The 25,085-nt window shown below is 46.8% G+C and overlaps 17 protein-coding genes across 17 annotated transcripts; 6 read left to right on the top strand and 11 right to left on the bottom strand.

Moving 5' to 3' along the window:
• Nucleotides 1-208: 208 nt before the first annotated feature.
• On the top strand, nt 209-361 carry Bathy08g05030 (predicted protein; the record flags this gene model as incomplete). Its single annotated transcript, XM_007511315.1, has 1 exon — nt 209-361. One exon carries the CDS (start codon nt 209-211, stop codon nt 359-361), a length of 153 nt encoding a protein of 50 aa, XP_007511377.1.
• Nucleotides 362-568: 207 nt separating this feature from the next.
• Nucleotides 569-2,233, bottom strand: Bathy08g05020 (predicted protein; the record flags this gene model as incomplete). Its single annotated transcript, XM_007511667.1, has 1 exon — nt 569-2,233. One exon carries the CDS (start codon nt 2,231-2,233, stop codon nt 569-571), a length of 1,665 nt encoding a protein of 554 aa, XP_007511729.1.
• Nucleotides 2,234-2,447: 214 nt separating this feature from the next.
• Nucleotides 2,448-5,603, bottom strand: Bathy08g05010 (predicted protein; the record flags this gene model as incomplete). The annotated part of the gene is made up of 1 exon (XM_007511736.1): nt 2,448-5,603. One exon carries the CDS (start codon nt 5,601-5,603, stop codon nt 2,448-2,450), a length of 3,156 nt encoding a protein of 1,051 aa, XP_007511798.1.
• A 512-nt stretch (nt 5,604-6,115) lies between these two features.
• On the top strand, nt 6,116-7,627 carry Bathy08g05000 (predicted protein; the record flags this gene model as incomplete). Its single annotated transcript, XM_007511716.1, has 1 exon — nt 6,116-7,627. One exon carries the CDS (start codon nt 6,116-6,118, stop codon nt 7,625-7,627), a length of 1,512 nt encoding a protein of 503 aa, XP_007511778.1.
• Nucleotides 7,628-7,743: 116 nt separating this feature from the next.
• Nucleotides 7,744-9,516, bottom strand: Bathy08g04990 (predicted protein; the record flags this gene model as incomplete). The annotated part of the gene is made up of 1 exon (XM_007511352.1): nt 7,744-9,516. The coding sequence occupies one exon, from the start codon at nt 9,514-9,516 to the stop codon at nt 7,744-7,746; it is 1,773 nt and encodes a 590-aa protein (XP_007511414.1).
• Nucleotides 9,517-9,869: 353 nt separating this feature from the next.
• On the top strand, nt 9,870-12,419 carry Bathy08g04980 (unnamed protein product; the record flags this gene model as incomplete). Its single annotated transcript, XM_007511574.1, has 1 exon — nt 9,870-12,419. The coding sequence occupies one exon, from the start codon at nt 9,870-9,872 to the stop codon at nt 12,417-12,419; it is 2,550 nt and encodes an 849-aa protein (XP_007511636.1).
• Nucleotides 12,420-12,521: 102 nt separating this feature from the next.
• Bathy08g04970 (unknown protein) lies at nt 12,522-12,938 on the bottom strand (the record flags this gene model as incomplete). Its single annotated transcript, XM_007511691.1, has 1 exon — nt 12,522-12,938. One exon carries the CDS (start codon nt 12,936-12,938, stop codon nt 12,522-12,524), a length of 417 nt encoding a protein of 138 aa, XP_007511753.1.
• Nucleotides 12,939-13,881: 943 nt separating this feature from the next.
• On the bottom strand, nt 13,882-15,093 carry Bathy08g04960 (predicted protein; the record flags this gene model as incomplete). The annotated part of the gene is made up of 1 exon (XM_007511285.1): nt 13,882-15,093. One exon carries the CDS (start codon nt 15,091-15,093, stop codon nt 13,882-13,884), a length of 1,212 nt encoding a protein of 403 aa, XP_007511347.1.
• A 266-nt stretch (nt 15,094-15,359) lies between these two features.
• Bathy08g04950 (unknown protein) lies at nt 15,360-15,875 on the top strand (the record flags this gene model as incomplete). The annotated part of the gene is made up of 1 exon (XM_007511530.1): nt 15,360-15,875. One exon carries the CDS (start codon nt 15,360-15,362, stop codon nt 15,873-15,875), a length of 516 nt encoding a protein of 171 aa, XP_007511592.1.
• Nucleotides 15,876-15,953: 78 nt separating this feature from the next.
• Nucleotides 15,954-16,271, top strand: Bathy08g04945 (unknown protein; the record flags this gene model as incomplete). The annotated part of the gene is made up of 1 exon (XM_007511555.1): nt 15,954-16,271. The coding sequence occupies one exon, from the start codon at nt 15,954-15,956 to the stop codon at nt 16,269-16,271; it is 318 nt and encodes a 105-aa protein (XP_007511617.1).
• Nucleotides 16,272-16,688: 417 nt separating this feature from the next.
• Nucleotides 16,689-16,964, bottom strand: Bathy08g04940 (unknown protein; the record flags this gene model as incomplete). The annotated part of the gene is made up of 1 exon (XM_007511480.1): nt 16,689-16,964. One exon carries the CDS (start codon nt 16,962-16,964, stop codon nt 16,689-16,691), a length of 276 nt encoding a protein of 91 aa, XP_007511542.1.
• Nucleotides 16,965-17,372: 408 nt separating this feature from the next.
• On the bottom strand, nt 17,373-18,422 carry Bathy08g04930 (predicted protein; the record flags this gene model as incomplete). Its single annotated transcript, XM_007511389.1, has 1 exon — nt 17,373-18,422. One exon carries the CDS (start codon nt 18,420-18,422, stop codon nt 17,373-17,375), a length of 1,050 nt encoding a protein of 349 aa, XP_007511451.1.
• A 275-nt stretch (nt 18,423-18,697) lies between these two features.
• Nucleotides 18,698-19,138, bottom strand: Bathy08g04920 (unknown protein; the record flags this gene model as incomplete). Its single annotated transcript, XM_007511714.1, has 1 exon — nt 18,698-19,138. The coding sequence occupies one exon, from the start codon at nt 19,136-19,138 to the stop codon at nt 18,698-18,700; it is 441 nt and encodes a 146-aa protein (XP_007511776.1).
• A 178-nt stretch (nt 19,139-19,316) lies between these two features.
• Bathy08g04910 (predicted protein) lies at nt 19,317-20,810 on the bottom strand (the record flags this gene model as incomplete). The annotated part of the gene is made up of 1 exon (XM_007511518.1): nt 19,317-20,810. The coding sequence occupies one exon, from the start codon at nt 20,808-20,810 to the stop codon at nt 19,317-19,319; it is 1,494 nt and encodes a 497-aa protein (XP_007511580.1).
• A 569-nt stretch (nt 20,811-21,379) lies between these two features.
• Nucleotides 21,380-21,622, bottom strand: Bathy08g04900 (unknown protein; the record flags this gene model as incomplete). Its single annotated transcript, XM_007511640.1, has 1 exon — nt 21,380-21,622. The coding sequence occupies one exon, from the start codon at nt 21,620-21,622 to the stop codon at nt 21,380-21,382; it is 243 nt and encodes an 80-aa protein (XP_007511702.1).
• A 239-nt stretch (nt 21,623-21,861) lies between these two features.
• Nucleotides 21,862-23,844, top strand: Bathy08g04890 (TRP-containing protein; the record flags this gene model as incomplete). Its single annotated transcript, XM_007511566.1, has 1 exon — nt 21,862-23,844. One exon carries the CDS (start codon nt 21,862-21,864, stop codon nt 23,842-23,844), a length of 1,983 nt encoding a protein of 660 aa, XP_007511628.1.
• Nucleotides 23,845-23,928: 84 nt separating this feature from the next.
• Bathy08g04880 (ribosomal protein L11 methyltransferase) lies at nt 23,929-25,035 on the bottom strand (the record flags this gene model as incomplete). Its single annotated transcript, XM_007511718.1, has 1 exon — nt 23,929-25,035. One exon carries the CDS (start codon nt 25,033-25,035, stop codon nt 23,929-23,931), a length of 1,107 nt encoding a protein of 368 aa, XP_007511780.1.
• Between the last annotated feature and the right edge of the window lie 50 nt (nt 25,036-25,085).

Raw genomic sequence — 25,085 nt, 5'->3', positions numbered from 1 at the left:
AATCACAAGCAGAAAGATCTCGGGGCTCCCCTCCCTGCCCCTTTCTCTTAAAATTAGGGGAATTCCAGCCCCCCCTCTTCTTCTTCTTCTTCCTCATTTACGCACAACTCACAAAGGAACCAAATAGAGTAGTTTGTCGAGAGGAGCACTTGAAACAAACACGTATCGATCGCGTCGCACCAAAAGATACGCATAAATAAACGTAATAATGGCCGGTATTCGAGCTTCGATCGCGAAAGTTGTAAACTACGTCTCCACTAACTCCGAAGTCGTTCATTACGCCCTCATTCCTCTCATCATCATCGTCGGCATGCGCACGACGCCGAGACCGGACTTGATCTCTCTCTTGACACCCGTTTAGAAGTGAAAGAATAGAACGCGTTAGTAGATCAACATTACGATGATGATATTTGTTATTCATGTTTGAAGTAGCTTTAAAATATAAACTCCTGCACCACCTAATTGCCCACCATACAAAAAGCAAAGAAGAAGAAGACGAACGAGCGCGGGGTTATTTACTATACGTTTTTTCCTTCACTTCAATTAAAAATACAACCTTTAGATCAATCTACTTCTTCTCATTGTTTAAGCGACGATCGAAATCTTCCAACTCGAATGTCGAGCCGTCTTTTTGGCCTTTCCCCGACGATGAGAATATGGAATCCTTCTCCGACACGAATTTTCTGCCCGCCTTTGATTTCGCTTCCATCAGTTTCCTGCGCAGCTTTTCGTCCGGGCGCTCCAGACGCAACAGGGATTGCAATCGTAAGGTATTTCGTCGATCTATCTGCTTATTCTTCATTCCGATTCTAAAGTTTCGAAAAAATGGAATGGCGAAGAACAGCGCCGCGTACACTTGCAACGCCGGCAGAAAACCACCAACTGATTGGACCAACTCAGCGTTGCGATAGAGGACTTGGGGATCCGTCATCAAACTACTCAACCAGATCACGCCGACGAAGTTAGCGACGCCGAGTGCTGCAGACATGAATTTTTGGCTCGGATCAGCGAGAGAAAACGACCAACGCTCCTCTTTCGCCAATCCATTTGTACTACTAGCGCTATCACGTTTTAATCGATTTTGTTGTTTCTTTTCCAAAGCGGTGACTTGCGCAGCTGGAAATCTGTAGAAAATATTCCCAGAATCGTCCATTTCCGGTGAACCTTCGAAACGAGTTAACACTGGTAATACGAACGATTCATCCGAGAGTTCTGCGGAACCTTCGCGGTCTAAAAACGGTGCCAACTGTTCCCCCGTGACAACCCCTTCATTTTTCGCGATGGTTTGTCCTATGAGCGCCCAGCGTTCGCGTTCAAAGTCGTTGTTCGGGTCACCGTCCCCGAAGACAAAAGAAAACACCGCTTCGAAAAAGTTCATCTCATCTTTCGCGCGTAACCGGTACGGTCGACGGTAATAGTACGGATCGAGGTACCAGAAAATATCCCCCGGGTAAAATCGAGGACCAAAAAACATCATGCCACCACCTCTGCTCGATCTTCGATCATTTCGGTCGTCTCTTTGCGAGGACAACAGCGCGAATATGGTCGTGTACACAATAACAACAGATGCCACGAGCGTTGTTCCGAACGACACGCGCACGAGATAAGAAAGAAATTCTTTCACCTTATCCACCGTCGGTTCCGTTTTCAACTTGAACGACTTCGCTTGCAACAGTTGTTTATATCCGCTCGGAAAAGCGTACACTAAGTCGCCATCGTTTGTAACCTCTAAAGATGCGTTTGTATCTGCAGCTAAAGCAGTTAACGCTTGCGTGGCATCGAAGAGTTGAATGCCTGAGGAAGACGCGACGTCTCCGGCCGTAACTCTCCGGTTTTGACTTTGGTCTATGGCGTTAATCACCGAATCTCTGACGTTTCTTTGGATGGCATCTGACTCGATACGGCCTCCTGGTCCAGGCACTGGTTCATCAAAATCGTCATCTTCTTCTCCGTAGTTACTGAAATCGCTACTCTTCTTTTTGTTGTTATCATTATTATTATATGCGGCACAGATTGAAAATCTCCGCCTCGCGGTGTGGATATTTGATGACGACGACGACGATGATGATGAGGTCCAAGGCTTAAGTAAGTGCCGACGCGAAGAAGAAGAAAGAGAGACCTTCGCCGTCGGTCTTCTCAGCCGTTTCCCCGTGGAAGGTTGAGAAGAAGAAGAGGAGAAAGCGCCCGTGGCTGAGCGCGAGGATGTTAAGTTTGGGCGTATCGATAACTTCATCTTTCTCAGAGTGGAAATGTTAAATGAGGTGTCGCGAAACTCGAGAAAAGAAATCACTCCTATCACAGCTTTCATAAGTTTGTCAGGACCCTGATGAGAAGATGAAAGAGGAGAGATGAACGCGATTATGTTACTCTTAAAATTTCAAAATTGTATTCATACACAAACCACTGCATAACCCATACGTACCTGGGCACATATCCATATACTTCTGCTACAGTTCTTCCGAAGTTTCGTACGCTTTGAGCACAAGAGGGTCGTACACGGCGCTTTTGTGTATGACGAAAGACGTCTGGGCGAGCGCGTGGATACGAACAGCCAAAGCGTCGAATTCTTCCGCAACGATCCCCGATCGACAGTTGTTCAAACGAGAAATCATAGGTTCACGTGCATTCTTACCGCCGAGAACTCTCGCAACGAGCGCTTCCCGCACGTTTTTTAGCAAAGCCTTCGAAATATCATCAGATGATTTTACCGGGGCGTTCTTTTCTTCCCGGGTGCCTTCGCCAATCAGTTTCAGCAGCATACGCTCGACGAGTGATATTGTGGATGTACTTTGCGAAGAACCAACTGTTCGAGCAACTTCTGTGGCGACGTCCTTGAGTTTGCTCGCGTCATCGCGCAGAATTGCGGAGACGCGTTTGTTTAAATCACGCTTCATCTCTGGCGTGACAGAGACGCCCGCCGGGAGCACCTGTTCGACCAAAGCGAGGCAAGCGCACGACAACAGGAGGCGCTGGAATGAATCCTGCGCTCGATGGATTCGCGCCGCATCAAAGCGCAACGTTTCTGGTAACTCAGAGTGTTCATCTCGGTGACAAATTAGATCGACAAACATCAATCGAACCACACCTTCGCACGAACTGGCTCGAACGCCAGTCCAGTTTACGGGAACGCTTTCATCCTCTCCAGGGCGACTTCCTCTCGGGTCCTTCTTGGAATAGACGGATGTGTCTTTCAATCCCGCGCAAATCCTCTCTGGAATGTTATGAGTGTTCTTTGCGCTCGGCGCGGACGGTTGATTCTTCAAAACTTCTCGACCAAGACCGCTGGATTCGACCAACGGCGCCAGTTCGCAAGCACTCTTGAAAAGCCACTTCCTGGTATTAGGTAAGGCTTCATCACACGGAGTCGCGTCGAGGTTGTATAGTTGACTAAACGTATCTTGAATCCAAGATATGGCAGCATTGCTATCGGGCCCGCGCAAGAGACGACGCAGTTTCTCAACGGCGACGATGGTTTTCCCTCTGGAGATGTCCTCTTTGAGTTCGTTGGCCATATCCCATAAAAATTGGAGCGTAAGAACTATCGTCCCGGAATACGACGCGTTTTCTAACGCGCTCAACAAAGATTCGCGTTTTGTTTTCGAATGCGGTTCGCGTGCATCGCTACCGAGAGCGACTAGTAACGCGAACGAAGCGTCCAGAGTACTCTTTAAAAGTGATTTTAAGAGCGCTGTATCCTTTTGCGCAAAAATTATTCGCGAAAGCTCTCGTTCGTTCAACAATTCGAACGCGCGTTGTGTAGTCACATCGCTGCGCTTCCAGGACTCCGGCACGAGGGAGTGAATGAGAGCGACTAACTCGCGAATGTTCACCGACACGATGTTGTCTCCGCTGGACGCATCGAGCGCCGGAGAATCTAATGTTTCTCGAATCAAGTCCCAGAACGCGTTTTTCGCGTGGATGTGTACCCGATGCTCGAGTCCAGCAACTGATGACACGGTTGTTGTGGTTGTATCCTTCGCGCTGTGGTCCAATACGGTGTCTTCTAACTGAAATGGTAGCCACGTGATGTCTGCGAGTAATTCTGCCATTATTGACATGCGCTGTAAGCGCTCGTTTTTTCCTTGCGCTAGATTTTTCTTCGCCTCTTCTTTCTCTCGCAATAATTGTTGCGAATGCTGAAAGCGCTGTTTGCGCCGTTCTTCAAACTTCTTTTCGGAGGCGTGTCCTTCGGATTCATGGAGCGAAGAATCTTTGGTTTCCTCCAGCGAGTCCAACGCAGCCAGTCTTTCAGCTCTTACGCTCTCACGAGTCGCGCGTATGGCATCGTCAAATCTTAAAACTCCAACGTCACCGCTAAGTTCTCTCACTTTCGTTCTCAAAAGCTCTCTATCAGAGCACGTTTGCTCGCGGATGGCGCGAATATCATCGATTGGCTCTTCTGCATTTGCTTGTGACGAAACTTCTCCGCATTTTCTCAGCATGGATGCCTCCATAGCTACGGCGATGCGGACTAACTCTGCTTCTAACGCAGTCGCGTCGTTCGTTTTCCAGATGCTGAAGGCCCGAACGTATTCGTCCCAGATTTGCGCAAACTGCACAACTAGTTCGTTAAACATGAGCGCGTTTTTCGAGCCATTTTTGATCTGCTCAGAGGAAAATTCAATAGTTGCATCGATGGCTTTCACCAAACGCGCGGACGCGCTTCGAAGCTCCCGTACTTCGTACGGTTCATCATCCTCCGTGGCGTATTCTCCCGTTACCATTTCTGGGTGAGCGCACACCATATAAGCGCACATGAGGATACGAGTTGGAAATCTTGGGATAACAAAATCGCCACAAGAATCGATACGAGGATTGCGGCATTGATGATGACACGCGATCTTCTTGGTCGCAGGAAACAGGAGTCGAAGATGTGATCGCGTCGCAATGCTCTGTTCCGCGCCGAGCGCGTCTAATCGAGAATCTAAGCGTTTCAACCAGAGCCGCATTCCGTCCAACACGTTCGCATCTTGCAGCAACGATACGAACTCGTCGTAGTTCGAACTTTTCTGCGCGATATCAAACGATAACTTCTCGGATATGCTTTTACCCAAAGCTTCTGTAGACGATCGACTCTCTGTATAAACTCTCCAGAGTCTCTGAACGCGTTCGACTCGGTGGAGGTGTTGTAAGCGCTCTAAAGCTTTTTCTGGAGATTGTTGCACTCCGCACTTGGCGCGAATTCCTTTGCGAAAGAGCACGTAGGATCGTTTCATAGCCGCGCTGCGTAGCTTCTCTTCTAACATTTGAGACTTCTGCAATATTTTCTCCTTGTTGAAGTTCTTTTGCGCTTTTACTACGTCTTCGTGACGGCAATTGAACGCGTTTGCTTTTTCGCGCTTACTTTGAACGCTGAGCGAATGTAACGCCTCGGCGCGGGCGAGTTTTTGCTCCAAACACCTATTTCTGTGCGCAGCACTCTCCTCGCTGTCGATGTTAGCGTTTTCTTCTTCTTTCTCGACGTTGGTACGTGCATCCTCCCATTCGTTAGAGTCAAAAAATAGACGTCTTTTCGGTTTTTGCGAATAACGCGAGGACGAAAAATTTTCATCGTTCTCATCCACGAGTTGTCTTGTCATCGATGTTGGACGTCCTCCATCCATTGGAGGCGAAGGAAAATTCTTCGAATTGGAATTCTTCTTCCTTCGCCGAGGAGGCGAGGACATGCTCGACGCTTTTTGCACCGTCCATTCAAGAAAAGCCTGGACGAATGAGAGAGATGAATGCACATCGTTAGTGTTTTATCCAAGAAGAAGAAGAAGAAGAAGAAGAAGAAGAAGAAGAATGAATTCAAGAACTCTTTACCTGTCGCTTCAATTGAGCTTTTGCTAACCGGTGCTCGAACGACTCTGACTTTCTCTGATGCTGCTGATTATGGTCTAATCGAGACTTCAGGCGATCTGGGAGTAGGAATTGAAAATCAGCCATCTTTCTCTTCCTCTTCGTTCTTTTTTAAAGGACTGACAAGACTTCGCGCGCGCGCGACCGAGAGAGAGAGAGAGAGAGAAGCAAAAGTGAGGAATTGAGAGGGAAGTAATGGATTTTTGCATTTTTCGATTTTCGCGGCAAATTCTCTTCTTATTTCTCAACCACCACACCCAATGTATTAACAGAGATGTCGTCCATACCCTCGCTCGCGTCCTTCTCCTCCCTGAACACAGGGAGCGACCGCTCCCGGACTGCGCGTGATTTCGTATCATCTTTTTCTCCTTCTTTAAAATCACAGAACAAAAAGACGACGACGACGACGATGCTGTTGAAGACGATGAAGAAGAAGAAGAAAACAGACGAGGACAAAGTTGAAAACAACAACAGAAGAGGGCAAAGAGAGCGAAGGAAGGTGCTCAAAGCCGAAAATTCGTCGCGAAGAGACTTCGTGTCGTGGATGACGCTGCTATTGGCTCACAGCAACGCCATGTTTCTTCAAACAGGACATAAAATATCAGCTTTTGCAGAGCAACAACAACAACAACAACAACAACAAACTTTCACGCAAAGGTTTCCGACGCTTTTCAAGCCTTTTCTCGGTGAAGGAACGAAGAAAACGATAAAGACGACGTTGGTAGAAGACAGATGCTGGGCCTTGGAACAGACAATTGAGTTAGGACCTCTAGAAACGCCTTTGCGGTGCGTTGTCGTTCGCTTATCTTCCGGCGACTTGTGGGTGCACAATCCGCTCGCGCCGACTGAGGAATTTTTCCAACTCGTCGAATCTTGCGCCGCGGATGGAGGTGAACATGCACCATCGTCATCGTCCGCTTCTTCATCTTCTTCAGCTCGCGTAGCTTCGATAGTGGTACCGACATATGCTTTAGAACACAAAATATTTGCCCGAGATGCTCACGAAAGGTGGCCCGAGGCTGAAATATGGGTCGCTCCTGGCCAGTTTTCGTTCCCAGTCGAGAACATCCCCAACGCGTACGTCTACGGCACAGAATCAAACGTGTTTGTTCTCTCGGAATCCAACGATGAAGCGGGAATGGCAACGAAACAGCCAGCGTGGAAAGACGAAATCAACTACGAGACTCTCGATGTTGGTGCGTTTAACATCGCGAATAAAAATATTCAAATAAAGGAGTGCGCATTTTTTGATGTCAAAACTGGCATGTTGATTGTCACCGACGCGCTCGCGAAGATTCCCTTGACGCCACCGGTCTTATCTTCGAAAGAAAAACTTCTCCTCGTCTCGAAACGATCGACGAAAGATCTTCAACCGGATGATACGCCGGAAAACGTTCTCGCGGGTTGGAAGAAAACAGCGCTGCTCGTATCTTTCTTCTTTCCAGAACACGAAGAATTGGTGTCGCCGAGTGAAGTCGTTTGGACCGACGGATGGGAAACGAATTTTGAGTCCATATCGAATCGTTTACTCGTACCTCCGGTCGTTCGGACGCTTCTGTATGCGCAAAACCCAAGAGCAGTTCGTAATTGGGTCGATCGCGTGAGCGAACGTTGGGGAGAATCTATAAAGAGCATCGTTCCGGCGCATTGGGATGCTCCCATCGATGCAAACGTGGATGAATTTAGAAACGCGTTTCGATTCCTCGAGGATGATCGCACAGATCCGTTTCTCGATGGAGATCTGAAGCGCGGATTAGCACCGATAGCAAAAGCAATTTTGAAATAGTCCAATAGTGATCGTTGTAGTAAATTCCAGGCGTGCCGGCCAGCGCGTGTAATAATTATATTCAGATGTTTTTTTTTTTAAATTGCTGTACGTTTTTATTCCTCTGCTTCTCTTACTCACTCTCCTCGTTCCGCGTTGCCTAAATATGCCGGTTCACTAGGCGCATACTTCACCGTCTCTAAACCACCACTAGAATACTTTGTACTTAAGTCTGCCGTAGAAACCTTCTGGTCGGAGGCAAGTATTTCGTACGCGTCGATATATTTCCCAAACGGTTCCACGAACGTCTTCTTCGTGTGCTCTATTAAGCCATCCGTGCTCATCATTTTCTTCGCAAACTGCGTCGCGCGTTTGGAAATAGACGCGCATTCGTCCGGATTTTCCTTGGCCCAGTTCACCCGTTCTTCTAAGTTTGAAAGATCCTCGTCGAGAGGAATATAATGCACCCACGGCTGAATGTCGTCGTAGAACGAATCTCGCATCGGCGTTTCGTGATGAAACAGAACGCCAGGCATGCCAAGAAACCAAAGGGTAGATTTCCACGAAGTACCGCCTCCACCTCCAAAGTCCGCGAGATACTTGTAATTTGAGTAATCGCAAGCGTCCATCTCGTCAGAGGTGAAAAGATTGAATTTATCGTCGATGCAGGAAGATTGCGGCGCGTGTTCGTTTCTGTCCGTAAACTTTATGTCGAAACTCTCCGGATTCAACGACCCGAGTACGGCGGCGTACAATCGCGGTGGAACTCGCTTTTCCACCGTGCTCGCCGGCGACGAGTGCAACACGGCATCTATGATTGTAGACCGACTCGCGTGGCACAGCCCAAGTTGGTGCAAAAACTCAAATCCACTCCCAGTTCCGACACTTTCGTACTCTGAAAGATATCGCCAATCTGATCCTCTCCAAACCAATTTTGGAATGAGCGAGTTGTACTTATCTATTCTTGCCGCGTTGCTATCGTACGTTTCGATGTACATTTTATCTTCCGAGCATTGCGATGGTGACGAAAACCAGTCGCACTGAGCGTATTTATCTGGGTTATATGCGTGCGCGATGCACGGGGCGAGCGGCAACGTCGGCGCTTGTAATAATCCAGCTATCTTTGTTGGGTCCTTCGGTATCGTTCCAAAGGTGAATATTGGCGCCGGCATAGAGCCACATCCGCTACTCGACCCAGCGCACGGGTTCTGTGGGTAGTCTTGCGTCGCCCAACCCATATGGAACGGTTGGTTCTCAGCATTCGACGCGTCGAATCTATCGGCAAACTCAGTCGAAGCGACGGCGTATAAAAAGTCAACCGCGCCCGATGATCTGTCGTCCACATTCAACTCCTCGTCGACTTGTTTGAGAGTCCACATGGTGAACTCGTAATGCGGCGTCCAGCTTAGTATGTGCATTGGCATTCGCGGTTGTTCTGGAAGAAGCATCGTTCGCGAATCCAAAATATCTTTATACGATAAGGAACTCGGTATGTGATAACTGTTCCCACCAAGTTTTCCTTCTGCCTGTTTGTTTTTGTTTTTGTTATCATCCTTGTTGTTCACGACGTAATTCTTAATCTTATTGCCTTTCTTGTTACCGCCAACATTGGTTCGTCTCAGAGAGAAGAACGTCGTGAGAAGTTTGTTCGTCGTCGACGTCGACGACGATGAAGACGAGTTTTCAGCTGCCCCGGTGTGTTTCGTGTAGAAATGTGTTGGTGGAGGTAAAGACATCGCTCCGATCGTCACGGAAAGGAAAAGCAACGAAGCTAAAACGCTCATGCTAAAAACATTGTGCCACACCGCGTTTAAAAACGCATCCACGCCGAAGTAAGCGCTCCAGCTCGTGTACTTGTTGTTGAGTATCAAAGATTGCGATTCCGGCGAGTGCGTTTGGCTGTACCTCATTTTACTCTCTCTTTTGCCTCCGTCCTCTCTTCTGATTTCAATTTGTCTTCTTTTACTGTGATGATAAAATAATAGACGCGACTCTTTCACTTGGCGATCAGTGCGACGTTCTTCGTCTGTTCTTTCTCGGAAAGTTCTATCAAACGCAAAAGCGTGGCGTCCTGATTTAAAAGTAAAGAAAGAAGATTGCGTTTTTTTTTTGATATCAGAAAGAAAGGGTGTTACATGTTTTCTCTTGCTTTTGCTTGCAAAATAACGGGGGGTGGAGAGTTCAAGAAGAGAAATTTGCCCGCACTCGCGCCACCGCGCGCGTTGTGTTTTATTATTTGAACACACGCAGGAACACGAAGAAAATGGTAAACTTGGACGAGGAGAATCTCGCCACCACGAGCACCGATGATAATGGTACTCCCGCGACGACGACGACGACGACGACGATGATGACGAGAAAAGAAGAAGAAGGCAGTCGGGACCAACGAGAGAAACAGATGCGAGAGCGGTTGAAAGCGCAAGCGTATTTAGGTGAACAATATTTCCTTGCCGAACACAACCGGAGAAAAGACAACAAGAAATATAGCGATAATAACGATTGGTTCTCAACTGAAGACGAAACGTTCGTCGTCGCCACGAAAGCGTCCAATCCAAAATTCCCACCGAGCGCTTTCGCGCAGTTTTCAGAAAACGAAAACGTCGTGCAGAACAACGCGGGAGGACGACGACGAGATGAACACCAGCACCAGCACCAGCACCAACAAAAAATAACAACCACAGCGACGAAACATAAACAGTTGTACTTCTCTCCGCCGCAAAATTTGGAAGATATACAAGGAACCTTGCCCTCGCAGAACGGCATCGCTTCGCACATGGTGTGCCAATGCGACGAGGCGAGTCAATACGTCACCATCAATCCAGATGCGCGCGGAAAGTGGGAAGGCGAAGGCGGGAGGAAACAGTACGCCCAGAGGTGTCCGGTTCACTTCCCTTTCGCATGGACATGGAAAGGGGACGTGAACACTGGACCGATGAAAGGCGAGGCTTGGATGTCTGCCGCGCGGATGCGTGATCAACGCGCGAAGGAGGTTGCGTGGGAAGCGCGGGAGTTAGAGCGACGAAGACTCGCGCTTAGGAGTATTTACGATAGAGAAAACAAACATCACCCGATGAATTACGAACTAAAAACCGAGACCAATGAAGGACACGGCGAAGAAGATTTTGAAAAGTGGAAAGATAAGAAACACATGCAGCGAGAAAAACCTACCATGTTCACGAGAGTTGTGGACGCGTTGGAATCAATCGGTCACAATCTTTTCGGCGACGACGATGACGACGAGTATTACGACGACGACGACGATGAAGGAAGAACACGAAGAAGGAACAACGAAAAGATAGTTCGAGACGTACATAACGCGAGAGAATTTGCGCAGTTTGTCAGAGATGAGGGCGCTTTGAAGTACCTGTCGTCGAATTCGTCGTCACCTAGAAAAATTAGTGAAAAAGTAAACAAGAATCCAAATGGAATCGTCGACCGGTCCATGAAACAGCGGTTGCTCGACACCTCAAAAAGTTCCGTCAAATTCTCGCAGTTAGAAGGTGAACCCGGTTACGTCGTGTACGAAACAAATTTCAATTACTACGTAGTCACGCACGATGCGAGCTTGAGTAATTGGATTTACGCGAAACTCGATCGGACGAGTTCACGAATGCGAGTCGAAGAAGGCGGGCGGAAAAGAACGGAGGCAGAAATGAACGCGTTTTTTCGAGAGGTAAGAAAGAACGAAGGCACGGTAACTAAGCTAAGCGCCGGTGCCGGTTTAGTCGTTTTCATTGAATTCGCCGGGCAAGAAGAAGGGTTGACGGTAGATTCTGTTGAAGTTGAAGACGCGTCAAAGAATCCGGAGGGTATTATTTTGCGCGATGAACTCAAATTTCGAGAAAAAATGCGGCGAATGCAAGAATTCAACTTGAATTACTTACACATTGAGCGTGTATATCCGGACAAGTGGGGTGCAAATGGAGCGCAGTTTGGCGTAAAGAAGGATTACGTCGTCTTCAGTGGTGCGGATAGCGTGCGAGTTCCGAGCAAAGCAAACGCCGAGCGGGCCGCCTTGATGAACATGCACCTAACGGTTGAAGCAGCTGATTTCGCAGAGGAATCTCGTTTACAAGCTAAAGATCGTGAAGAAGTTTTTAAAGCGCGTCTTTTAATAAACGGTGGAGAAGTTCTCGATCGGCATTCGGGGAGTGGATCGAACCAAAAGTGGGTGTATAAAAATGGTCGAAAGTTGAAAAAAATAGCAAACGCAAAGCCAAAGCCACCGCCGTCGTATGGAAACAAAGATTTCAGGGGTAATGGTCCCGTTGTCGACTCAAAATCTTCGTCATCTAAGAACAGCGTAACGAACACGCTGATCGGATCGCTGGAGCAATCGTTGTTTGGTAAACAAATCGCCGACGAACTTTTAGAAGAAGACGACGAGCTCTCCTTCTGGGAAGGCACGCCCGTAGGTGTTCGGATTTTACCAGACTTTGTCGCGCACAGTTACATCAAACCTGGTGACGTTCGAAAAGTCAAGAGATTGAACATGCAAATCTATCGAACGAAACTTTTGTCCGAAACGGAATCGATTGCAAACTTTTTTGTGCCTCTTCTCGAGACGGTGTTGAAAGCGGTTTCGCCTCGGTTTCTGAAGATGAATAATAATAATAAGGATGAATACGTGAAGAAAGATGCCAACGCCGACGAAAACACCGCCGAAGCCGTCGAATACTTAGACGAGGACGACATTGATATCGTGCAAAAGTATCTGTACTCAGATTCAAGAATACCTTTGGGAACGCGATTGGTAAAGTTGCGTTTCCGAAGCTATTCCAGGCACGAAAGCGATCCGATTCGCGTTCAATGATGATGGTACAAATAGTTTTTTTACAAGTGATAGTAAATCCTTTAGTGATTGTGATAATAACCAAGCGCTCTTGAGTGATAGCAGCACTCGCATTTATTGTTTTCACCCTTCTGTTCGCTGACGTTGTCGCTTTTTGACGTATTCAGAATAGAGCGGAAGCGAATCGTAATTGAAAAAATCTTCCTCGTCCTCTTCTCCTTTTTCGTGCTGTTTTTGATTTTTGATGGATGAAAGCCTTTTGTTTACTTTTCGTCGTTGTAACTTGATACTGAGCTCGTCAACTTCCCGTCTTAAACGTCTATTCTCTTCCTCGGACGCGTGCACTTTATCCAACACGCGTTCGAGTTCCTCCGACCCGTGCGCACGCGCATTCTCGTCGTCGCTTTTTTGAAGATTTAATTTTGTGCCTTCACGACGTTGATGGTGATGTATTTGCTCAAACCTGTGCCAGAAAGATTGCATTTCCGAGTCGAAAGAGATCTCATCGTGTCGCGGATGCGAATGATGTTCTGCAGACATGCTGTTATTCCCTTCTTCGTTTTCTTCTTCTTTTATCTCCTATCATTTTTATTATTATTAGTGCACGTTGTGTACTCTTCTTCTTCTTCTTCTATTGAAAGTGTGACTTGTGAGTACGTAAAAGACGCTTTTTCTTCTTCTTCTTCTTCTTTCTCCTTAATTCTTCTTAAAATCAAAAGCTCTATAAAAATTTCGAGAAAGCAGATGATTTCCTCCCTCGTTCAAGGCTATGGAAGCGAGGACGAGGAGAGCGAATCAGACAAAGATAAGAAGGATGATAAAGAGAAGAAGACTCACAGAGAAAAAGAAGAAGAAGAAGAAGAAGACGATATTGGTAGGGAGCAGCGACGACGACAACGTCCACTCAGCGTTCCTTCCACGTTCGTAAGTAGCAGAAGAAGGAATTTTCACGAAAAGAAGAAGAAAAACGAAGAAATAAATACGGAGATACAAGCGCGCGTGGAGAAGTATTTAGAGGCGAAAAGAACGACTCGACTGAATATAAACAGTCAACTGAGAGAACCGAAAGGTTTCCGCAACCCTAACTTTCTTCAATCTGTCGTTGAACACTTTGGTGTGGAGCAAGATGGAAGTGAACTCCCAGGACGACGAGAACAAAAAAAGCAAGAAGAGGAAGAAGACTCGTACGAGAAAATAGCAGCGAGGCAAAGAGCCGAGGCGGAAGATAGAATTAGAAATAGAACAAATATAAGTTTCGTCCAGCAAAATGAGGAAAGTTTTGGAGGTCCAGATGCACAGGAGCTGATAGATAAGGCGAGAGAGCAAGCCCGAATGCTAAACGCGAGGATGGCCGCCAAAGGACAAAGGTGATGGTAAAATTGATGATGACGAAACTCTCTGCTTGCTTTAATCTTATTGATTGTACTTTAGTAGTATTGTTATTGCTGATTGTAGTATGTAGCTATTTACTCTCTAATGCTTCCTAGGTTGCTTTCGTTTCATCATCATCGTCTCTGACTTTTTCTTTTTCTTCTTCATCATCACCCGAGTCAACCAACGCGGTCCCTGGATGTTCGCCTTCTTGAGGAACCCACAAACCACTGTCAACCATTCTTCGCATGTAAAACTTAGCATCCTTCATAGAAAGGCCGTTGACGTATTCACGAAGCGCTTCAACGTCACCGGACTCAAAAGCTGTTTGCATTTCTTCCGGCAAGCTCTCGAAAACTTCAATCGGATTGAGGCCTCCTGGTCCTAACGGCGGATTTTCTATTTCTTCTACTCCTGTTTGGGTGGTCCCTTCCACTTTTTTCGCTTCTGCTTCTTCTTCCATTTTTTTCTTTTCCGCGCGTTCGATGAGCTTTTCGACGTAATCCATCTCGGCGAGCTCGTATTCGTGCAGAACTTTTTCGTCGTTTTCCAGTAAACGCACGAAAAACGGTTTGTATTGGTCCAACATAGTTCTTTTATTCGCCGTCGCAAAATCGGAAATAGATTTCAGCGCGAAACCGGCTTTGGCCGTACTAAGTACCTTGTCTCGACCAACAACGCCGTCCATTTCTTCATACAGAGCTTTGAGCAAGAGATATCCGAGCGCGTGTTCGCACACCAAGTACGTATGTTTCGAGAGATACGCCTCCATGCGGGCATATGGATTCTTATTTTGACTTTTCGTCTCTATGTCTCCGCCTTCCGCGAGCGTATCCAGCTCTTTCTCGTATTTTTCGCAATACGCCTCGTACGTCATTTTCTGCGCCTGAACATTTTCCGAAACTTCCGTTGGCATGCAATCCTTGCCGACGAGTGTTTTTGAAGTAGTGACTTTACACAATTCTTCTGCGCTAAACGTTCGTTTCTTCTTTTCAGCTTCAAGCTTTTCCTGGGTTTCTCGAAGCGTCGTTTCCAGACTTTCCAATTCGTCTCTCACGCTTTTCAACGCGTCCTCGTCGCCCGCGAATCTATCTTCGACGATGTCAATCTCCAGTGTTTTAATCCTCTTCTTCGTTTCTTTGATAGATTTCTCGTATTCTTCGATTTTCGCGTCAATATCAGACGCTTTATTCTGTTGACTTTCTCTCTTGATTCTTCGAAGAGTGTTCGCTTCGATAAATTGCGCGCCCGGGTGTAAGTCTTCGTCGTCGCTCAACTCGAGCTTATCCCACTTGGAATAATCAAAACCAGCCGGTGGCGCCATTTAATGGAATGGAATGGATTGGATTCGATCGAAAGGTCGTGCGCGTGTGTTGTATTTTGTGGTTGTGAGTGTGACGGAAGTATGACGCGAACGAAAAAGAAAAGAAATCTATTGTTTTTCTTGTGAAAATCCTGTGATTTTCCTGTGACCGAAGAAAACTTTTTTGATCTTCGAAATCCTAAACATAATAAATATCAACGAGAAGAGCCGACACATGGCTTTTACTTTTCCCCAACTAACGCCAAATAAAAGTCCGCAACGAGACCATGAACTCCGCCCCCGCTTATCTCGGTGGTGCCATCATGCACGCCCCCACTCCGATGACGATGAGCGACGAAGACGCCGACGAGTTGCGAAGCAAGGCTCGCTCTTTTGTCGGCGAGTGGGTCGCTGACGACGCCCCGCTGTTCCCATGCGTGTCCCTCACGAACAACGCGTACACCCTCACATACGTCGGCCCCGGACGAGTGATGGAGATCGACTTAAGCTTCACGGTCAAGTGCTGTTGCTGCACGATACAGCACGTCACCTCCAAGGGAACGTTCGATGAGGACGGTCTCGGCGGAAGGATGGAGGACGACCAAGGATTAAAAACGACTTACACGCTGGTGTCGCTCGACAAAGATCACAACGGTCTCCTCCGCTCCGTCACGTACGCCATATCCGGTCACGACAAAAAAGGACTTCCAGTCACGGGTTCCGCGGTACAGTACGCAAACAAGAGGGTCATGACCCTGAACATACCCGGCGCACCTCCGCTGAATATGACGTATCATAAGTGATGGATGTTACAGCTTTCCAAAAACTTTCCTCTCAAATTTTAATAAGTCTTCACCGACAAGGCTATTAGTGTATTCAAGATGGCATTTTCCACACAAGTCATAGTCGTCCTTATTCGTACACTTATACCTCGCGCCACGAATTGGCAACACGTCACATTTATCGCAACCAATGCCTACGTGTATGATTACACGTATCATATTATATTTACTGTACACATATGTACGAGAAACTATGAAAAAACTTTCCAAAAACTTTCCAAAACTTTCCAAAAACTTTCCAAAAACTTTCCAAAAACTTTGGTCTTTTTGGTTAGAAATGTAAACGATAATCGAAAAAAACTTTCCAAAAACTTTCGAAAAACTTTTGTCTTTTTGGTTAGAAATGTAAACGATTAATCGAAAAAACTTTCGAAAAACTTTCGAAAAACGAGACCAATACCTTACCAAAAAGTTTAGTGTCAAGTGTAAAAAAGAAAGTTGCTTAAAGAAAAAATACTAAGTATGGTTGTAGAGGAAACCTGACCAAAATGAAACCAGTTTTGTTCAAACCTTTCTTCAAACCCAAATAAAAAAAAGAGTGAAGTTTGCGATCGAGACATAAAGTCGACATTGGTAAGGTTTACGTTTGGTTTTGTATTTGAAAAATAGTGAAGATAAGGACAAATTGTAACTTCACCGTCACTTTGGTCTCCATTTGGTTTAAAGTAGAAAAGTAGTGAAGTTTAAAGTGCTTTTTTCAAATTGGACAAAACTTTTCCAAAAAATAAAAAATAATTTTGGACCCTCAGACTTCAACTAAGTACTAAGGCAGTACTACCCCGTTTTGTAAGTCAAAATATATTCCGGCACAGACAAGTTAAAGACAACTTTAAGACAACTTGAAATAATTACAAAGGATAACGGCATCTTAGCAAGTGAGAACAAGATGAGTCGTCCTTTTCCCAACTCCCCCCAAAACCAGGATCGCTCTTCATCAACCTTAACCGTCGAAGAAGCTCTCTTACTGCCTTCACGACGCGTACCACCACAGTTCCAACAATACCAACCAATAACAATAACAATACAATACAATTCCAACACAAAGTTCATTCAGGCACATCACACCATGGGATAGTGTTGCGCCGCTCCTGTACGTGTACCTGGAGCCCCAACCCGCAATGCTCTGGCTTCTGCTCTCGCCTTCTCCTCCTTCAGCGCTTCGATTTCCCGCTGCAATGCTCTGGCTTCTGCTCTCGCCTTCTCCCCCTTCAGCGCTTCGATTTCCCGCTGCAATGCCTCGACGTCGGGTTGAGGTGCGTTATTATTAGTATTACTCAATAGATTTCTTTTCGCGTGCTACTGTGACTGTGTATTTATGCGTTTTCGCGAATCCGAAGAGACTTTCTTTTTTCTTCGATAATTATATACAAGAGCTACTAGACAACAACAACAACAACAACAACAACAACAAACAAACTATAATAGCGGTACACTTCTACGCGACGATGACAACATCGATTAATCATCTGTCATTTCGACATCTTTCACCTCCTCCTCCGGTTTCCTCTGCAAGGCTTTAATTTTAGGAACGTCGCCGAACGGATTTTGCGAGGATTCGCTATTTTTAAGCGAGTTCCAAGTGGTCAAAGCCGCTAATGTCCTTCCGTACGTCGTCTCTAAACTCTCCTTATCCGCGTTTGAAAACTCCTCAAGTAAATCTTCGTCGGATGATAATCGAATCGTGCGCCTCGCACCCATGGTTTGCTTAGCTAAATCCGCCGTCGTCGGTATGTTGGTTAAAATGTGCTCCTTCACCTCTTCGCCTCCCGCGGTGTTTGAAATTCTATTCATTAAACATTCCACTCTCGCTTGCGCGCGAGCGATCATTTTAGACAGCACGGCGGTGTCATAAAACGGTTGTTTCGAGACGGAGACTAATATCGGCGAACGCAAGGCGACTCGAGAGAGTTTATCGTGCTTTTTCAGAATTTTCACCAAAGCGGTGAAGTTGATATTCGTCCAGTGTTCCATGAGGACCAACTCGCCGTGGAAGTTTGCCAACTGCACGCACAATTCCGCTTCGATCTCTAAGTTATTTGGCTCCACAGTCGTAGCATTTGCCATCATCTGTTGATGTTGTTGTTCTTGTTGATGTTGCTGCTGCTCATATTGTGAAGACGATACTTGCGTCGACGACGCCCTGCTGTTGTCGTTCGTGTGAGAAATATTCTTTTCATTCTCACCCTCGTCGTCGTTGGAAGGGTTGCCGACGATTTTGTTCGCGTTCTCAAAAATAAGCAGTTTATCCTCGCCGACGATTTCGCTAAACATCACGTTCAATCTGCTCTCTTTCATCACCAACTCTTCCTCTTTGTTAATGAAGAACTCGTTGAATTTCATGACTTCCTGTTGTAACAATCGAATAAAATCTTTCTCGACTTCAGGACTGTCGTTTCCACTCGGAATCGATTTGAGCGTCTTCTTCAAAGCTTTGTATTGAAGAAATTTATCTCGAATATCCTCCGCGGTGTTGTTCACCACTGATTCGAGTTGATGACCAAACTTCATCTTCTCGTTCGTTCGTTCGTCAATCACGCGCGCCGCGCGATACTACTCGTCGTTGTATGGTAATAAGAACACTTCGAGAAGAGCGCGTGTTTAAACTCTGAGGCGCGAAATTGTTCTCTGAAATATTCCTTTTTTGTTGTTTTTGGAGGACAGATGACAGAGGACACTCCCAATCTTCCGTTCTTGGACAATTTTTTTTTTTTTGCAAAAATCAAAAAAATCAACTCCCTCTTTCCTCGTTTCACACCTTTCCTCGTTCAAAAAACTATTTCTCTTCACGCAAATACAAACCGCGATATGGTGGTCATCTCTGCCATCCTCGCGTCATCAACGTCGACGTCTTTTATAGGAGGAGAAAGAGGAATAGGAGGAGAAGAAAGAAGATTGCATCGCTCAGCGACGACAGCTTCGAGACGGAGTTCGATTTCAAAGAGAATCGCGTCGTCGTCGTCGTCGTCGTCATCCTCGTCTGCAAACATCAACAACAACAACAACAACGAGAAAGAAGACATATTCGAGGTCATATCGGAGAACTTGCCGTTTTTTATCGGTGGTGTGGTAGCCGGGACGTTTGGTTTATCCATAACCGATGACTCCAGTCCACTGAAAGGCTGGGTAGCCGAGAGGAAGAGGAAGAAGAAGAATAGCAACAAGAATAGAACAACAAAAACAACAACTTTTGAATTGAGACAGGAAGAAGAATCGGTGTTCACCATACCGACGACGCAAACGACGCTCGAAAACAACAACAACAACAACAGCGATAAATAACTTCAGCATTTGCGGAAGAGGTATACAATGTAGTATATTTCTCTTGTATAATATTTAAATTCACAACGCACACAAAAAAAAACTAATAACACTGCTAATTGACTCTTTGTCTCTTTCATTTTTCTAATCCCAACTCGTACGGCTTCCATGTCCGCCCCCGCCGCCTCCACCGTAGCCGCCTCCACCGTAGCCGCCTCCACCGCCGCCTCCACCGCCGCCTCCGCCGCCATGGTTACGATAATCTCTCCCCCCATATTTGCTACCACCACCCGAGCGACCTTTAGATCGACCGCCATAGGAAGATCTGGACGCAAAACCGCCGAGAAAGGATGGAACTTCTTGTCCAGCTTCGGACATGACGTCCATGAGAGCTCTGGCAATGCCTGCATCCTTATCCCCAAACAAAGCAGTCGCTTGACCTTTCTTACCAGCGCGTCCAGTTCTACCAATTCTGTGGACGTAATCGTCGATATCTGTCGGTAAATCAAAGTTCACGACGTGCGTGACGTGAGGAATGTCCAAGCCTCTCGCCGCGACATCCGTGGCAACCAAGATTGGAGTTCTCCCGGCTCTGAACGACTTCAACGCAGCTTCTCTCTCTTGTTGCGTGCGGTCACCGTGAATGGATGTCGCCGGTTTACCTTGCTCGCACAAAAAGTCCTCCAATTGATCGGCGCCTCTCTTCGTTTCAACAAACACAAGCGTCAAACCCGGGACAGCTTCCGTCAAATCCAAAAGCATTTGAGTCTTGTCGTAATACGATGGGACATAGCAGACCGTTTGATTGATGAGTTCGGTAGAAGAACCAACGCGACCAACGGTTAAGAAAACGTAATCGTGTAAGAAATCAGATGCCATTCTTTGAATCTCCTTTGGAAACGTCGCAGAGAAGAGCATCGTTTGACGCTCGCCCGTGCGAGGCATGTCTCTTTGCTCCACCAACTGTCGAATTTGCGGTTCAAAACCCATATCCAACATCCTGTCCGCCTCATCTAATGCCAAGTATTCGCACTTGGCCAATCCGACTTTGGCTCGGTCGATTAAATCAATCAATCTCCCTGGTGTCGCGATGAGAATGTCGCATCCGCGCTCCATTTCTCGAAACTGTTCGGCAGCTGGAGCGCCACCATAGACAACCACCGCTCTGCATCCCGTCTTGTACGCAAACTTTCTCGCTTCTTCGTGAATTTGAATAGCCAACTCGCGCGTTGGTGATAACACGAGCGCTAATGGCAACGTTTTTCTGCCTCTCTGTCCGCCGCCTCCAGTCAAGAGGCCGCGATTGAGAATGCCGCAAATGATTGGAAAGCAAAACGCCGCCGTCTTACCGGAACCAGTCTGCGCGCATGCCATTAAATCCCGACCGGCGAGAGATATCGGAATTGCGTAACGCTGCACCGGAGTCGGCTTTTTGAATTTACATCTTTCGATATTGGCGTTGATTTCTTTCCCAAAGTCCACGTCCTTGAAGAATTCGATCGGTTTCGGCGGGTCGTTACCAGACACTTCCACTGGAATGTCTTCATACGCATCAAAATTTAAACCGTGGTTCTCAGTTTGGAACATCTCTGTTTCTGCATCCGCACCTTCCGCTCTGGCTTTGTCCTCAGCTTCCATTTGAGCGAATGGATCAGATTCGCGAAAGCGAGACGACCTCCCGGTATCCCATCCGCCTCGTCTTCCACCATCATCTCTTCTTCTGTCATCGTCTCGTCTCCCAAACGACGAGTTCGAGTAATCTAAATCCTCTCTATTTCCCCGGGATGAACCACCCCATCCTGCGCCGCGAAATGAACCGCCACCTCTGTCATCTGTTTTTATGAAGGAAGAAATCAATAAATCAATAAAATATTTTGATATCGTTTAGCATTGTATTTGATCGATCGATCGATCGATCGAGCTCGCAGAGAGAAGAGCGAATGCGATAGCGTGGGAACGTTTCTCCCGCGAACGTTGCGGAGCAATAAAATGCCTCTCTTTCTTTCATTCTTTCTTTCACATTCTGCGGTGGTATTAAAAAGTTGAAGCGCCGTCACGAGCACACGTTGTGTCGAGTGATTTAAATTTTTTCAACAACTGCGCGCGCTCAAACGGCGGACTCTCGCGATCGTTATGCATCCATTGCGATGCGCGAATTCCACGCAAAACTATGCGCTTTATTCGTTTCGAACGAAAAAAATCACGTTTTATTTCTCTGAAAAGAACCTACCTCGATAATCTCGTCTGCCGCCACCACCGCCATAATCTCGTCGGTCTCCTCCTCTTTCAGTGTTCCCTCCGCCTTGACGATTTCTCAAGTGCGGTGGAACGTACGAAGACGTTTTTCCTGCACTCGCTGCAGGAGTGCTCGTTGTTTTTGTCGATTCATCTTTACTCAAAGTTCCCAACGGTGGTAACTCTTCGGTATCGTCAGCCCAGTTATTCGCCATATATTCGCGTCGCTTTCTGGCGAACAACTCGTCTTCCGATTTTTTTTCTTTTGCGCGCGAAAGGATTCATGCATTCTTTTTCGCTCAGTTTGGTCTTTCTTGGAAAAGAGAAGAGCTCCTTTCTTTCTGAGTGATTGAACAACCGACCCCACACTTTCTTTTACGAGTAGAAGGAAGGCAGGGACACGCGCAAATACACACACAAACACGTAAAAGTGAGACACAGATTTAGAATAGAAATGGACTTGGAAGGGTCAGGCGGTGGATCGCTCTCACCGCCGCTCTCCATGAACAACAACAACAACAACAACGGAAAAGGAGGAGGAGCCGACACCACCCTTTCAACCGACAACGACGCAAAAGAGATTCATCCAATAATTCCCCCATCGAGACCGATGCACGCGGCGATGTCGAATCCATTCGTCGATGGTACTGGTGGTGGTGGTAATGATAATGAGTACGTCGCCGCCCCGGGAGCATCGATGCAGAACTCCGTATATACCACGCGGAGGTTTGCGCAAAGAGCAACAGATTCCTCGTCAACGATAAATCAACAACAACAACAACAACAACAAAACCAGCAGAACGCGGAGAAAGGAGGAGGCAAAAATACGCAAAACAACAGAGCTAAACCGTCCATATCGGCGGCAGATTCCAACGGTACCCGAGGTAATACGAACGATGAGAACACAGACGACGACGAAGATAACGACAAGGACGGCGATGGAGACAACGAGGACAAAGCAAATGATAATAACAATAAGAAGAACAAAGCGAGAACAACGAGAAGTAGCGGTAGTTTGCACTCCGAAGAAGTAGAAGGAGGCGGCGCTCCTAAAGCGGGAAGCTTGAATGGAACGGAAGATGCAAACACCGACGGTAGACCTGAAGTAGAATCTAAAGAGAAGAAAGCAGTAAGACAACAAAGACGGCAACGTCATGTTGGTAGCACGAATAATAATAATAACGAAGATGGAATGGACACCTCCGAGGAAGCTGCGGCGGTTGTAAACGAAACCGCTCCGCTCCCTCCGACGAGTGAGTACGAATACAAAGAACCATGGGATATTCCCTCGGCAGAGTTGATTCCAGCGGCAAGAAGTCTGAAACTCACCGCTGATGCGTATCAAAACGAAGGGCGATTTGATAACGCCGAGAGAACATACGGTATGGCGTTGCGTTTTATCGAGCACGAGTCTCTCTTCGCCTCGAACCCGGTTGATGAGAACGTAGAGAAACAAATAACAGACGCGAAAGGAAGTAATCCAGATCCGCAACTCGTTTCAAAGAGTGAACTTACCGTTGTGTGTTTGATTGAAGCTTCCGTGTGTGCTTTGAAGCGTGGAGATCCTTCAAGAGCGGGTGACTTAGCCTCGAGGGCGTTAAACAACTCGAAAAATAATACTTCGGCTCTAAAAGCGCGAGCGCAGGCTCGCTTAGCCGAAGGCGATTTCCAAAACGCGCTCGCAGATTGCGACGAGGCTTTAAAAATCGAGGAACAAGCGGATACGAAAGCTGATTTTGAACTTTTACGGAAAGAAATTGAAACGCGTTCCGAGCAATTATTGCCCATGCGCGGAAAACAGCAACAGCATGAGTTTGATTACGGCATCCAAAATGCTGCGGTGGTGCGAAACGCGTTTGCGGCGAATGATGCCGCAGGTAACGAGGCACCCGTTGGAATGAACGCGACGACAGTGCGAACGACAACTTGGCAAGCTGAAGTAGAAGGCGAATCCGAAGGCGGTAGGAATACGATGGATACGGAACCCGGTGCCGCGTTCGGAGGCATCGTGCGAGAAAAAATTACAGAAGGCTACGATAGAGATCACGGTCAAACGTTGTTAAACGCAGACGTCGAGAAGATGAGTAATCCGAACGGAACAGCAGGTGCAACGACAGAAGTCGGGGATACGACCGCACAACTAAATAAAACGCACCTTCCAACGCAACAAACGACAACGCACGAACAACCTTTGCGTTCGCAAGATGGCGGGATACAAGGATCTCTGTTAATAGGTTCGGTCGGTGGAGGCGGAGGTAATCGCAGACCTCGGATGTCGCTAGACAGCGACGAAGTGCAAGCTGTATTAATTTCGAATTCGACCCAGCGAGCGTTAGGCGGCACTTACTCGATTCAGAAAGACCATCGTCCGACGGATGCGCTCGTTGAGAGCTACGAGAGCGACGAAGAAGGCGAAGAAGTTTGCGGGGGTAAATAAAAACACAACACAAGGCTATAAACTATAAGTAGAATTCCATTTTCGAAATAGCACTGAGTAATAATTTAATTGACTTCTAGATCATCACAGCACGGTGCATTCTATGCATACCCATTCATCCTTCTCGTAAACTTCAAACTCTGCGCAGCCTTCCGAAGAATATTTTTCAATTACTTCCTCCGCTTGTTTTCCGGCTAATATACCAGACAATCCTATTTTCCCTCCTTTTCGAGTCATTTTAACAAACTTGGACGACAGTTCTAGATTTGGCGTTATCAGAATATTTGCTACGAGTACGTCCACGTCTTTTGGTTCCTCGGCGTCAGGTTCCATCCCGTCGCCGAGCACAGCTTTGAATCTGTCTTGGACGCCGTTGATGAGCGCGTTGGACTTGGCCGATTCAACCGCTATAGCATCAATGTCTACTCCATACGCTCTCGCGGCACCTAACTTAAGAGCACCAATCGCGAGAATTCCCGTTCCACAACCAAAATCAACGACCTCATCGCTTGCTTTGATGTGTCTTTTCAGAAACTGCAAACACAAAAGCGTCGTCGGGTGATCCCCTGTGCCAAAGGCCACGCCTGGCGTCAGTACTATTTCCGTTTTGTATGTTTTGTTCTTCTGTTTCTGATTTTCATCGCTAGACTTCATGCATCGTATGATAAATTCGTCGTCTACGACGATGTCTTTGTAGGAGTCCAATATCACACTCTGCCAATTGTTCGCGTCAACATTGTCGTAAACAGCGTTCAGCGGTCCTAAATAGGTTTCGAGTTGTTTAACTGCTTTTCTCACGTCTCTCACCAGAACTTCTTTGCTAAAATACAACTGTACGTTATTAAACGACCATTTTTTGTGGATCCAATCGTTCCCTTTCGAATCTCTGGAGTAGAAAATCTCTTCTTCGTCATCGGTACCTTTGAGCGCGTCGTCATTCACTTGCGCAAAGTCTGTGTAGCCAAGTTCTTCCAATATCTCTGCGATTCGTTCGGTCTCTTCTTTTGGAACTCGATTCAAAGTCACTCTAGGAACAGTTGTTTCTTCTTGTGAAGAAGAAGAAGAAGAAGAAGAAAAAGAAAAAGAAGGGAGAGAACGTAAAGAGGAGAGTATTCGTCGGCAATGCGTTCGAGCGAAAACGGAATACGGCGAGGACGGAGCGAGCGCCTTCCTAAAGGCGCTGCACCGCATGCCAAATTTTATGACGAGGAAAAACTTCTTCTTTTTATTACACCTCAAGA

This window comes from Bathycoccus prasinos, assembly GCF_002220235.1.
Source record: "Bathycoccus prasinos genomic : Chromosome_8".
Lineage (NCBI taxonomy): Eukaryota > Viridiplantae > Chlorophyta > Mamiellophyceae > Mamiellales > Bathycoccaceae > Bathycoccus > Bathycoccus prasinos.
Note: the sequence above shows the minus strand (reverse complement) of the source record. Positions and strands in the feature narration are given on the sequence as shown.